This window comes from Scleropages formosus, chromosome 17, assembly GCF_900964775.1.
Source record: "Scleropages formosus chromosome 17, fSclFor1.1, whole genome shotgun sequence".
NCBI lineage: Eukaryota > Metazoa > Chordata > Actinopteri > Osteoglossiformes > Osteoglossidae > Scleropages > Scleropages formosus.
The window spans coordinates 25406781-25421129 of NC_041822.1; the positions used below are offsets into that span (position 1 = coordinate 25406781).

Sequence of the window (14349 nt, forward strand, 5' to 3'; positions counted from 1 at the left end):
GACTGTTGCCCAGCAATAGTGAATAATAATTCTTATGATGCTGTTGACATTGTAATTATACCATATTTTCTGAAATAATCTAAATTAAAATTTAACACATTTTTGTTTTTACCAAAAATCTTGTAAATATTTTACTCCATAAATCTAAACGTGTTCATTGTATTTTCAGGGAAACTTCACCTTGATTCATTGGCTAAACTACACTCATGCTATGAGAGAATTTGGGCGGATTGCTTGGCTGAGGTCAAGAGATTCAAGGTACACTTTTAGTCATGTGCAAATTGTTTTAACTAATGTTTCGCCAAGCTGGAAAGCAAAACGGAATCCCGGGAAATGCTATCTTAGTGACATGGTTTATATGAACAGCTGAGAAAAAGTGAATCTTTGGGCATTACCTGGATTTCTGAGTGAACGGTTCCTAAAACGTGATCAAATGTTCATCTAAGTTAGAATGAAAAACTCGCACTTTAAATTGCCAAGTCTATTGAACAAATGATTTAAACAAGGTTATTGATGGAAAAAGTATATGAAGCTCACTGCTAATGATATCTTGAAAAAAGGGTTAATATGAGTCTGGAGACCACTGCATACAACACCAAAACCTCATCCCAGCTTTGAAGCGTGGTGGAAGGAGAGTCATGATGTGGGACTAATTTGCTACATCAACACCTAGACAACTTGCAGTGCTTAGGAGACCAATGAATTCCAAATTGTATCAGTAAATTATACCGCAGAACGTTCATCTACCTGTCTGTGAACAAACTACAGCTCAAAAAAGGATCACGCAACATGACTAATGCAATGCACAAATCAAGATCAGAGTAGGTCAAATTTCAAATTTCGGGCACTCAATGAGATGGCTTTGTCTAAACAGGAAGAAGTTATTTCATTCAGTGTTTGCCCAGACCGGATCCAGGGCATTATTGATAAAGAGTTCATGCCACTGATTGGTCAGCGTCAGAATCAATCAGAAGAGAAGCTCAAGGCGATGAACGTAAGATTTCAATAATGACATTGCAGGTCTGTGGAAACTTGGTCTCTGAGTCTCCATCAGCTGTGAAAATTGAACATTGCTTTCTGTGCTCAGGACCATTTTGAACGCTGGGCCAAGAGGGCGGCTGTGGTCAGTAAAGTGCTGTTTAAGATCTCCAAAGAAGCTGCATGTATGTGGGAGGCCCACAGCGCAAATCTGCAGAAGAGGGAGGAGCAATTACTGCTCCAGCTCAGCAAAATAGATGAAGACCACCAGCGTAAGATCAAGGTGGGCCATGTCTTTTGCCACAACCCTCAGGACATCAGGACAATAGCTTCTGAACCACATGTCTAGTCACAGGCACCAACGGTAGCACCATATGTGCCCAATGCAAAGTTTAACCTAGGCCATGAAGATTCCTGTAATCTTTGTTCCACTCAAACTTCTGTCTTACCACGTTTTCGGTGGACATCCATCTCACTTAAAAGCAACACTCATGATACTGCATTTGCTAAATTTAGATGGACTTGGCAGTTAACATACTGTAGTTTCATACTCCAGAGATTTTTTTATTCTGCAACCACATGCAACCTTTTACTTTTTTATTTCAATGATGTCTCTGGACCACCGTGACCCTGTCCTTGACAAGTTTTTGTTGATAATGGACAGATGGGTACTTAACATGAAATTTTGTTGAGGACTTTTTAAATGGAATTTTGCTCTGCTCCTTGAACGTTGAAAGCACTTTGAGGACTGTTGGTTTGGAGATAAGAAAGAGCAATATTTAAATGATAACGTTTGTACACTGCAACTTGCCTTCAGAAGAAAGAGGCCACCCTGGATAAGCTGGTGGAAAAGATGAGGCAAGAAAGCTCTGAGAAAACCTTGGATGTCCTGATGAGGAACACACTTTACCCCTTGACAGAGATGAAACTAGGGTATCCATAATTTTTCCATTTCCCCTTTACTAGCCATTATGAGTAGTATTCTTGGTATCCAGTTGAAATGTCACATGCATTGTGCTTTGTCTGTAGGTACATCAGCTTCTTTCATCAGAAGGAGAAGATGGTGAAGCGTTACCCTGGTCTTGTCCTGGAGGAGCTAAACGCCTACAGCATGGCCGTTAGTCGATTCTTTGGTGTCAAAGAGATATTTAAATTGGTACAAATCCTACTTCCTTTCAACAGCAGTCCATCACATGTTTAAAGGTTTCAGAACCTTTAAATCAGAATTTGTTCAACATATTCATTTGTGTTAATTAACCGAACTGTTCATTCTCTTCTTCAGGATACTAAGGAGCTCCTCAAGGGTTTTCCACTGATGAGCACTGGTGAGTATACACACCATCATCCGGCTGAGACGAACACAGCCTACCGATTTTGGTCCATCATGAAGGAATCCTTGTGTTACCTTCTTGAGGATTTGTTTCAGAGGCATATGCCATCTTTACACTGATTGTAGATGCTGAAAAGCCTGGTGGGAGAACTCCAGTGGTCGGGCAAAGGGATGCTGACAGCCAACTGTTAGAGGTACACTCAGTGCAAGCAGCTCATTGCATTTGAGGTCAACTGGTAAATAATTCTTAATCCTAAAGGTTCTTGCACAATTTAGGATGCAAGGGATACCTTCACAACCTCCCAGGGAAATGCATACCACCTGACAAGCCGTGGGCCGCAGTGGCCAGAAGAGGAACATGAGGTTTCTTCTCCCGAGATGGAGTTAGTGGCATATTCCAGCAGTTTGCTAGACGAGCTGCATAAAGAGTAAGATTTCTGATACCGAAAGGAAAGTGTTGAGTCATGTTCCCTGTCCAACAGATGCCGTTCTACTTTATAATCTTGATGGCAGTTAAGAAATGTATCAAATTTTAAGAGCATCTGCCAACCAATGAATACTAAAACTGAAAGTGTATTGGCAAAGATCACAGTACCATTTTGTATGGTTATTCTGTTCAATATTTTATACTGTAGGTTACGTCTTGCTTTCTTCAACCACCTTGAAGGATGGTTCCATACAGCACTAACCAAAGCGCTCAACACTGTTGAGACCCAGAATGAAGAACTGAAAGCTGAGCTCAACCAGCGTCTCACCCTCCGCAAGTTGCGTGCCAAGAGTGTAAAGAATGATGTGCACAATGTCCGCGTTGGTGAGTTCCTGGGAAATCAGTGTCTTCAGACCCAATGTTGTTTCTCAAAATATGGGTCAGTGTAAGTGTCTCCATGATCCCCCCCCCCACCCCCACCCTCACAGCCGAGTTAGCACAACACCACGCTGACATAAAGCAGCACTGTGACAGCGTCCTCCTGGATCTGGACCAGACCGTGACCCACCTGGAGAACTTGAAAGCTGAACAGAGCAATCGAGCGGCAGACTTCCAGGCTGAGGTCCACAGGATGGAAAGTGGCTTCTTCTCTGCCACTAGCTCTAAAATGTGAGGAATCTTTGGCAAAACACACTGAAGAATCTACTGAGTATCACTTAAGGCTTTTTATGGACCGTTCTACCTTGTTTTACTGTGTTTCCTCACCTCCCACGCTCAGCCTGGATGATCTGGTTGGTGGTCTACACTCACGGCTGGATGAGCAGCAGACCCTCATCAAGACATCACATAGGCAGTTCCGAGAAGATATGCAGTCAAAATTGGACAGCCTGAGGGAGGCGAATGATGACTTCAGTAAATCTTTCAAGTAAAGTCCAGCTTTTAAATGACTCGTTGTGGCCAAAGACTGTCGGTCCTTATTAAAAATGACCTTTACATCCCTGACTGCATTTAGTGATCTCCCGCTTTCTTGTTTCTTCAGGTTGTTTTCTGAAGGGGGGAACTTTGCACCCGAGGAGGTTGAGACATATCAGAAATGCCTGGATGAGGTGGCAAAGCAAATTGACTGTACAGAGGAGAAACTTGCATCGGAACTGGAGAAGAGTGAGAACAAGCGTCTGGAAACGGTACAGAAGGACAATGATCTAATGATGATTAAAGAATTTGGACAACTAATTGGTTGCCTGTTCAGATGTTGGACTGGGGAATTATATTGACTGTTTTTGTGGCCTCAGGGCCTTTACTTTGTCTGAATGTCTACGGGTGAAGCTATGAACAAATAAAACATGAAACTGTCAGTGCGTGATGAAAAAACGATAGAAATCTCTGAAAAATGCGGCGTGATGAAATGACTTTTACACTTTGGAAAATTGCTTCATTTTAAAAAATTTGCTAAATATTTTTCTCTGTTTCTGCGTCTTCAGGCGAAAAATTTTGTTCAGAAATTTGAAAACAAACACCAATTTTTGGTGCAAGGTCTGAAATTACTTGAAAGCTTAAAGAGAGTACCTCCCAAAACACAAATCCAGATTAAGACTGAGGTATGACGAAGTATCATCTCCCATGAGACATGCGGAAGCTTTTTTTTTTCTTCCTGCCCTCGAAATGTTTGTCATTTGCTTTACATACGCTGATGTTTCTTTTTCTGCAGGAAGGAATGAGTTCCATGCAGAGCAAAAAACTCGATAACATGCTGAACGAGTTGCAGAGGATAATAGATGCATACGCTGCACCCATTCTTGACGAGGGGGTATCACTACTTTGAAATGAGCACTGTGGTAACACTGATGTGTACAAGCGCTTATGTTTGCTTGATGCACTTTGCTCAGTGTTGGGTTTTGCTTGGCTCTGCAGGCTATGAAACCAGAGGACATTATTTCCTTTGTGTCTTCGGTCACTGAAGAACTGAAAAAGAGGGGCCACTATCTGGACTGGCCGCCGGTGAGTCCAACAGTGGAGATTTGTTATGGCAGCGTGGCTCTGTTGTCCTGCACCTTCTCCTACCTGGAGACATCGCACCTCCATGTGTCTCACGTGCAGGATCCTCCCCAGAAGCCATCTACTAAGACCACATCCTTCCTGACCCGCAGGCTGGTCCACCAGAGCAGGGTGCTACAGGGGGGAAAAGTGCTGGATATGATCCAAGGACTCTTGAGGTAAACAGTGGCTTGAAAACACACAAGGATGGGGTGGCCATCACCTGTTATTCCAAAGAAGGTCCAAAGCCGCTGCTCGTCGATCACAGCTTTCAGGCAAAGGTCACCTTCCAGCTGTCGGGCGCTGTTGGTTTTGGATGATGTAACTAAACAACTGAAAGCACAGTTTCTCTTGTTGCTGTGTACCACCTAGAATGAGCAAGGAGAACATGAACAAGGACAACGTGACTCAGGATGGCATGAGCAAGGACACCGTGATCATGGACGGCATGACTAAGGACAACGTGAGCAAGGATGGCGTGGGGCAGGAGGGCACAAGTAAGGACAGTGTGATCAAAGACGGCATAAGCAAAGACAGCATGAGTCAGGATGGCACGAGTAAGGACATCGTGAGTCAGGAGACACGCGCAGAGCCAGCAGACAGAGGCTCGACTGCAGGGACAGGTGAGCTTACCCACAGCTTGGGTCTGACCTGCTTCCCAGATTCCTGGTCTCACACAGTGGCTCAGCTGCGACGGATCCGATACTGGTCTGAGTTTCATCCAAAGTTCAATGTGACGGATTTCAATGAATATGAATAACATGGATCTGATGTTCGGTTGATCAGCATGGAGGTGTTTTTGATGCCAACATTTCATTACCAGTTGAGGTAATATCACTGGCTTGTATAAATTGCTTCTGTATCGTAAACACTATGAAGCGACCCCAACTGATCAGTTCACGATTGACCTTGATCCTTGATGACCTGTTTGTCATTCCGTTTGCGTTGAACCCCTGCTTCAGCTACGGCTGCACCGTACGAGCTTCTTGGCTGTCAACAGCTCACAGACAGTGTCCAAAAATACATTCCAGTAGAGTTTTGCCAGAGAACCAGGTTTCAGAAACTCTTGTGTTTTTGGAATGGATCAGAACCTCCACACTTGTCTCTGTTGAAGGTGTGCCAAGTATCAGTTATTGTTGTGGTTCTCAAGACGCTGTTTTATCTCCACCTCCCACTCAGCAGGGGTCCACTTGTCCGTGATGATATCAGCCAGTCAGCAAGAAGGGGTCCAGAGCAACTCCAAACTGTCAGCATCTGAGTCCACCAGAAAGACATGGGAAGACACCACTGACTCCGAGAGGTCAAAGGCATCTCCTGTAAAAGGCTGTCTGAGCTGAATGCTCGTTCATTTTTCATTTAGACTCCAGTGATATAAAGATCTGCTTCTTATAGTGACCGTAGACCTTTGGCAAGACTAGACAATATCTGATATCGAATCATCTGTCTTAGTAATCGTGAAAAGTCTCAGTCACGTGACGAAGCATGCCCTCTGCTTAGTTAGTAGATCAGTTTTCCGTTTTCATAACGTTGACAGTGACGCGTTTTTGTTGGCATCTCTTACGCTGTAGAGTGAAGACGTTCCCCAGACCCACTCAGTTAAGCAGGACATTTCTGGATTTTGGATCCAAACCTGGCGATGAGGACATGTGAGCTGGATCTTAGTAGCACTTTCATCCCTTTTTTACGGTGTTATGGGAATTTGTGAATCATTTATCGGTTTCTTTTAGCACCACATTTAAAGGCTCGATGGCAAGAATTTTCCGGAAGGCAAATGATCTTAAGCTCCAGCTAACCAAGGTACACGTATAGTCGGTTACATGAGGCTGTGATGTCATACTTAGCGATGTGTTTTTTCTACATCTGAACTTTTTACATCACTTACCCAGGTCTGACACCTCAGACTGTTTTAGACCCACTGCTTGTGCACTGTATCCTTTTCTTGACACCCTCAACAGGAGTTCAACAGGAAGATGTGCCAGATCCCTCAACAACAAATCCTGCAGGACCGATTTGAGACGTATGTGGAGAAAGCGAATCAGAGCCTGCAGGTCTACTACAGCCAAGTGCTAGAGTACTGTTGCGAGTCTCAGCAAGGTGGGTCCAGTGTCTGAGGCAGAAAACCTCCAGCGGAATAGTTCCAGAATGAAGCCCCTGGAGATGTTCTGCTGTATAAAAATGGGATGAAGTATTGACTCAGCACAGATGGTTCAGCGCCTACTTGACTCGGTGCTGTACTGTGAGTGATGGAGGCATCTTCCCTTCGGCAGAGTTCTGGAAACAGCTGCAAAGCTTTGAGGAGCGCTTGGCTCAGCTAGCAGAGCTTCTCGTCTCCCACCTGGGGAGGGAGCACTTGAGGGTCCTGGCCACAGAATCTGGCCGTCTCAGAGACCAGCTGCGGCTTGCGCTGCAGAACAGCAAGGACAGCAAGGTTGAACCCTTACCTGTCTGCACAGAACAGCCAATGACAGTTTCACCCTTTCTATCTTTGACATGAACTCCAATTGCACACTTTACATATTGACGCAACTACGTTGTCTTAGCTGTGGTTAAGGCACTTGCATACAGCACAGAAGCTCCTCTGGGATTCAGAATCTGCTACTACTGGTGATGTTCTTGACTCAGTACGTAATATGGAAGGTTCCTTGAGGTTTGCCTTTCGTTTACCGGCAGGACGAGCACAGCCGACAGCTGCGGATGTGGTTGGGTTATCTCGACTACGAGAGAGAGCTGGAGAAGCTGAACGCTGCCGAAGAAGAGCGGCAGCAGGAGCTAACCAGCACCATCGACAGTTTTGAGCTGGAAATGCAGGTTTGCCAGCTTGAGCTGCATGTTTCCTGCATCATCGCGGTCGTGGGCTTGACGAAACCCCAAATGCATCGACTCCTTAGTTTACGAACTCAGTTGGCATCGTAAATGTGTTTCTAATTCATTAACGTACTCCAAAGTTGCTTGTACCACTAAGTCACAATCAATAAACCCTTAACACAACTGAGGTACAATGATTTATTCACAGGATAGGTTGGCTGGGTTAAAATGGGTAAAACACAGTGAATATCAGCTGTAGCTACAGTATAATACACTGTAAAAATCTTTAAAATGTAAAATGTTTTTAAGTTTGTACTCCCGTTAGTATTGAAGCTATTTTGAAATGACTAAAAATAAATATGCCGTCTTTCCAAACTTCTGTTCAGTGTCAGTGACATCCCATAAATATGAGCAAGGCGATCCCACATTTCTAGCCTATTTCGGCGCTCTTTACTTCCATCTATCGGCTCACTGGGTAAACGCAGGTTACCTCCAATCTGCTGCAAACCGCAATTTTAGAAAATGGTTAAAGTGAAAAATATGCAATTACGCATTAAGTTAATAAACTGGAAAATGTTGACCGAATCAGTGCAGACATTTGAGCCCAGGACGTTTCTGTAGCCCTTCTAGGTATCAGACTGCTGTGACTGTGATTATTATGGAGCCTTCTGTGTCTTTCTGAATGTATGGATCTCTCTGCTTCCAGGCATCTATGAAGCAACACGGGGATGAGTTTGTGACAGAGCTCGGCTCGCTGACCCAGAACTTGCTCTGGCAATTTGATGGTCTGCTGACAGCTAATGAATTCCACGGCAGACGTATGCCACTCTTTGCTCATTCCGTTGCCCGTCAAATGCGAGATGATTCGGAGCCATAGAGAAAACCATACCGGCCATTGCCTTCGCTAATATACACAGTAATTATTATTTTTCTGCTTCAGAGCCCGTGGAGACGGTCACTACCTTGATACGGCGCAAACAAGCCGAAGGTCTGGATGGGAACTTGCACATAGGCAGAAGGTAGAGTTGTGATGCTGCTCTGACTGTAATTAAGAACTGCAGGTAACTCAAAGGATGGTACAAAGAGCCAGCAGGCCAATGTACTGCACTTAAGAAGGGGGTTGGGGGGGGGACTTACTGAAAAACACAGTGACTGTGATTTTGCCAGCTTATATTTGAAACCAGCCATCGCGTACAGGTGCATTACACACATTGCGAGGGTATCTAAAGTAAAGAATACATCTAGAAATTCACTGCACAGTATGTTCTTTCATTACAGTACCAGTTCCATGCTCCACATATTTGTGAGTCCTGGTTATGGCAGGGTGCAAAGCAAGCTAACTATGTAAAACCTACTTCTTTTATCAGAACCTGGCCTGGGCTTCGCTACCTGGAACCCGAGGGCCATATGATTCCAATCCTTCAACCCCACAAAAGCACTGCCTCCATCACAGCTGTGAAGACCACACTGGGTCACTGCAGGGCTATGGAGGCCCGGGATGCTGCGTACCAGGTGATGCGATAGTTAGTAGTGCAATGGTTAGGAAGCGAACAGGTGGTAGTGCTCAGCTCAGATGTGTCCCTTATTCTTGCTTAACTGCTACCATAAACATAACAGTATTTGATATGCAAAAAACTTGTAGCACTTATTACATTAGAGCAACAGTAATTTTCCAGTTTACTTTTACCTGCATTGTCTTCACTGGTTTATTTTCTAAAATTTTTGTCTGTAGCAGAGCAAACACAACCCGTGTTTACCCTCCAAGCCAATAGATGGCAGTAAAGAGCAGCCAAACCAAAGCACCATCAATCAGGCAGTTCATTGAATGTTTTCTTGCTGGTGATCAATAAGATGAAGAATGTTACTCGTGTTTATGGAATGAATCGGTCAACAATCGGAGCCAAATAATAGTTTTTGTTTCCAGTCATTCTACTCATTCCTTCCTTCCTTACTGATCACTGCTTGTCATAATGCAGGGTTGTGGTGGTCTGGAGCCCATTCCAGACAGGGTGACAGTTGCAGGGAATGATATTCTGTATTCTTAAACTGCAAATGCAATGCATTTCCTTTGTGTATTTGTGTCTACTAAGCAACAATATAATTTTATAACATTATTTCAGTTTGATGAGAGATAGGTCTACCTTTCATTTATGTTAATGTCTGGGGAAAAAAATGACAAACGTAAAAAAGAAAGCTGAACAATGACATAATATTCTGTTAAAGCCATTGTAGCTAATCAGAACTGCATTAATATTTAGTTATACGAAATTCTGTTGTTTTTTGGTGGGTACAGCTGTACCAGCGGCGGTACCACGAGGAGCTGGTGGAGATCCAGGAGGAGATCCGGACGCAGAGGAAACAGTCCCAGCACTGGGAGCAGTACTGGCGGGACTCGCTGCGGACTGCCAAACTCCTCCACACTGGAGAAGCGTAGGACGCGTTTCTCTCCTCATAGCCAGCAGATGTGATTTTCAGGGAGGCGACCCTGCAAACTAAAAGTTCCCCGTTTGAACTCCCGCCCCGCTGTAGTACCCTTGATCATGCAACATATCCTGAATCGATGCAGTAAGAATATATTGACGAATAAACGGATAACTCATCGTCAAGTTGATTAACACTGCAAGTTTCCTTGGACAAATTTGCATAAAATAAGGCTAATAATAAAGATATACTGCCACATTTAGAAGGGCTGCATCGTGTCTTTTGACAGAGTGCACACCAAAGCATAGATGCAGCTTGCGACCACTGAGCAATTCAGACAGGTTTACATAGCTCAACGAGGTGTACTGGTGTAGTAATATGAAACCCTTTCCAGGCCGAAGTATTTCGGCACACGGACTTCCCTCGAATAAAATACACTTAATGGATGGAAGGACACTGTTCTTTTACTGCTGTAATTTTTTTTTTTTAAGTGCTAATACTGTAAATTGCTTATGATTTGTAACCCATGCAATGGCTGGTTAATTACAAAGGACTTTGAGAAGCTCTATAAACTCTACTTAACAAGGCTGTTATGATTTACATAATCACTCACAACCCTATAACCCCTCTGCTGAGCTGTTTGTACATCAAATCACAGAAAGCCACTAGTAATGATATTGCCTTTTGAGACCATTCCATGCATTTTTAATTACCTTAAGCTTTCAACTGATAGCTCAAAGGGTTTCATCTGCCTTTTCAACTGGTTGTAGCACTTTATAACTCTTCCCCCTGCCCCTCTTTTGGGCTCATTTATTTTGAAAGATACTGGTTTTACAGTATGATAAAAGTCACTAAATTTGTGACAATACATTAGCCAGTGTACTTAAGTCCACAAACAAAATGGAAATCAAAGTCCTGACAGAGCAGTAACTTAAAAATACTACAGGCATTTAAAACTCTTTATTTGTGTTGCACATTCAAACCAATCTTACAACAGATTTTTTTTTTTTTTTAATTTCTTATAGTTTTATCAGTAATATGTTACAAGAGATCAACAACAAAGAAATCGTTGCAGAATATATACGGAAATGGATTTCTTGGGGGTGACGGAAAAATGCCTGAAGCGGTCCTAAATACGTTATCCATAATCCAATAAATACCCATTTACAGATGCTGTAATTCTGCAAAATTACGGTAAAAAGTGACACTGAACGACCACAAAATAAATGGTTTATATTCAGAAGCCTGTCAGCAAAGTGTTCAAGTATTATGAAAGTATATACATTGCTTTTGGTGAAATTCTTTATGGAAGAGTATGTGGATGCACATTGTATACATTCATTTACACACAGCCGCAGGAAGGCTCAGGCTAACGGGGCGGGGAGCACAAAGCTGGCGCCTCCTACTGGCGCCCGGGCCAACGAGATGAAGAGCAGCAGCTTCTCCAAGTGGATTTGTCCCGCTGTCGCCGCCCTCGCTCAACTGCACGCAAACCTCCCTGTGCAAAACGGTGTCTGCCCACCCACCAGTTTGGCTTCTGTCCACCTGCGACACTTGTATCCAGGTTCGCCTCGCTGCGTCAGCGTGCCGCCCTCATGTGAAGACACACTAACGTTACCCCAGGTACAAGTTTGGCTCACAGTAAAAACCACTCATTTTTATGTTATCCACTCATACAGAAACTGCACAAAAACACCCATCTGAGGTTGGCTACTTCAACTCAGCGTGGGCAGAAATAAAAACTAAAATAACACACGTAAGTACAAACACACTATCAACCTAACTTCTTAAACTGTGTAGAAATTTAATGACTTTCAAAAGGTGCCTTTTTTTTAAGTTTCTTTTTTTCTTATAGCTTATACACATCTGTCCAGGTACATACAAAACACATCAATGCAAACCATAACTTACAGGTCAATCATCATCCAGCCAAAACACAAGTAAAACACACCCCGAGAAAACAAGTGAAAGAAAAGGAAATGTGTAGAATGAGTATACGGGAAAAAATGAAAATGGCACATAGAACATGCCCACATCTCAGCATACCTGTGTCTTCGATCCATCCACATACAGTACATTATAGGTTCGTTAGTCCGTTCACCAGCAGCCGTGCAGCATCTGAAACGAAGCACGCACGCTGCCACCCAGCATCCCTGGTGGCTCGGGCAGTCCCAGAGCCCCGCTGTCCTGTGGGCGCAGTCCAGGCGACGCCGCGGTCAGGGGCACAGGAGCAAGACCCGCTCATTTCTACATAGTGTTCAAGTGGAAGGAGAGCTCACATAGTCAGGGAGGGTGGGAAAGGGCAGTGGAAGGATATGGGCCATTCCAGCAGACGACGGTGGAGTTGAGCCTCCGTAGACACTTCCTGAGTTAGCGGAGCCAACGCCATTCCTTGCCCACACAGCCACAACACCCCCGCAGCCTCCACCTTTCAGTACAACCTCCCATCTGCAGTGCTCGCAGCTCCCTCCTTCATATCGAGCAAAGGCAGCATCTCTGGACAGCTTGAGAATCTCATAAGTTAAACAATAACAACAATGGAATTATATATTTCAGATGATTGTAGGCTGCATAGGATTGTCCTCAGGCCGCTTCCTTGCGTCCCTTGGCTCCAGGTGGGTGTGGACAGAGCAAATATCAGTTTGGGTCATCACCCTGACCTGACCCTTTCTACTTCCAACCCGCTCCTCCTAATTTTCCCATTCTGAAGTAAATGCCTTTCACTCAGCTAATTAAAAGATACATAAAAACCGAAATGCAGGAAAGTAAAATTTGATGTTTCCGCAAGTTCAAAAAGGATTAAAGTGCTCCTCCGTTCCAATGTCCCGCATCTGGAGTAAGGAAAACAAAGAAAAAAAAAATAAAGGCCTCTTTCGTTCTGTTTGCAGCTTTGACGTCACGAGATGGAAATTCCACACCTCGGCCATCTGCTACATTCAGGCCACTTACTGCAAAAATCGTGATCGTCGCTAATGAGCTGAAAGGTGTCGTAACGTCCCTTGTTGTCATGGCGGCCAAAGACGGCCTGTTGTAACGGGACGAGAGCGTGCGGAGAAGAGCTCATTGGATGCGTGCAAATCTTCTCACGTTCGCGTGTTCCGATTGGCTGTTTTCCGTGCAGGTGAAAGGGGGAGCAGATGGAGAATTTCCGAACGAGTTGCCGAACCCTCTCGCTGCTGCGTCCTCGGCGAGACCATGAACTGCCGTGACCGGCTGAGTGCAAAGAAACGAAGTGAAGACGACGCATGGAGAAACGCACATTGTCGTGTGGTGCTCTCAGCCAAGACGCTGAAACAATACTTTGGTCTACAAACACGATTCTTTGACTCCACCCCTTCTTAACCCCGCCTCCCAGATGGTCTGTATTCAACACTATTGGCTCTTCGAAACCTTGATGCCAGTGTCACTGTAGACGTTCTCCGTGATCTAGTGCGAGAGCTAGTCCTGGTCACCTTCTCAGTCTGAAGAAGCACATCTCGACTTCAGTCAGATTAAAGAAAAGGGTACAAAAATAAATAGAAAAAAGCAAAATGTATCCTGGGAACACCAGGGGACCCACTATAGCCCAGCAAGGACAGTTTCCACTCTAAAATGGGGCCAGTTCCATGTCAACGAGTCACACTGACCTTCCATCAACCCCCTTGTGATACGCAGGTCCCTTCTAGTCTCCAAGATGGCTCCACACAAACCGATTTGGGTTTTCCCTCTTGGAGCACCGGCTGTTTGGTTTTCCACTCACGACAAACCAGTTCCCATCGGCGGGGGACACAGTTACACCGCCCTGTGTCCCTGAAAGCTTGGTCCAAACCCGTGTCAGGACAGGAAAGCTCTTCGGAGGGGCGGAGTCATTTGAGCCACAGCAGTGGGGTAAAGGGGTAGAGACACTCAAAAGAAGCTGGGGTTACATGAGTGTTACGGGGCAGGGCTGGGGGACGGGCAGCAGTAGGACTGGGCTGCAGCGGTGGTCCTCGCTCCTCACGCGCACAGCCCCGACTTCAGGGCTGAGAGCCGCCGCTCAATACACAGTTTACCTGCAGAGACACGAGAGGAGCCGTGTGACCGGGGACACGCGCTAGCACACGGGACAAACGAGTCCCAGCGGTCGTTTGGCCCTCATTTCAGAACATTGAGCAAAAGAGCCCCACAAGTTCACAAAACACAAGTTCCAAGAGGTCAGTAAGACAATAATTGCCCCTTGTCATGGTCTGACGTGTCCATCATAACCCATATCAACTCCTGAATGGACATTGAGACGCCCCTGTTGACACTGAGCTATAAACTAATTTAACGCAACTGTATCTACTTATGTTCAGCCTTCACTTCTATGCCCATATTACACGACCAAAAAGGGGTG

At 44.7% G+C, this 14349-nt stretch overlaps 2 protein-coding genes across 2 annotated transcripts in view; one reads left to right on the forward strand and one right to left on the reverse strand.

Moving 5' to 3' along the window:
• The first annotated feature begins 856 nt into the window (after nucleotides 1-856).
• On the forward strand, nucleotides 857-10412 carry LOC108921837 (coiled-coil domain-containing protein 180-like). Its single transcript, XM_029259733.1, has 26 exons — nucleotides 857-994; nucleotides 1088-1261; nucleotides 1796-1911; nucleotides 2008-2095; nucleotides 2261-2303; nucleotides 2393-2502; nucleotides 2585-2736; nucleotides 2944-3119; nucleotides 3224-3404; nucleotides 3514-3660; nucleotides 3775-3919; nucleotides 4217-4333; nucleotides 4444-4542; nucleotides 4647-4733; nucleotides 4833-4948; nucleotides 5142-5392; nucleotides 5949-6069; nucleotides 6338-6415; nucleotides 6497-6566; nucleotides 6725-6863; nucleotides 7037-7197; nucleotides 7440-7577; nucleotides 8281-8392; nucleotides 8515-8593; nucleotides 8942-9086; nucleotides 9868-10412. The coding sequence occupies exons 1-26, from the start codon at nucleotides 857-859 to the stop codon at nucleotides 10006-10008; spliced, it is 3324 nt and encodes a 1107-aa protein (XP_029115566.1). The 3' UTR covers nucleotides 10009-10412.
• A 528-nt stretch (nucleotides 10413-10940) lies between these two features.
• The window catches only part of LOC108921936 (serine/threonine-protein kinase ULK1-like), a 29192-nt gene continuing 25783 nt past the window's right edge, over nucleotides 10941-14349 (reverse strand). The window contains exon 28 of the mRNA XM_029259449.1: nucleotides 10941-14026. Coding sequence (XP_029115282.1) covers nucleotides 13971-14026 — 56 coding nt within the window. The 3' untranslated portion in view covers nucleotides 10941-13970. The remainder of the gene's footprint in view (nucleotides 14027-14349) is intronic.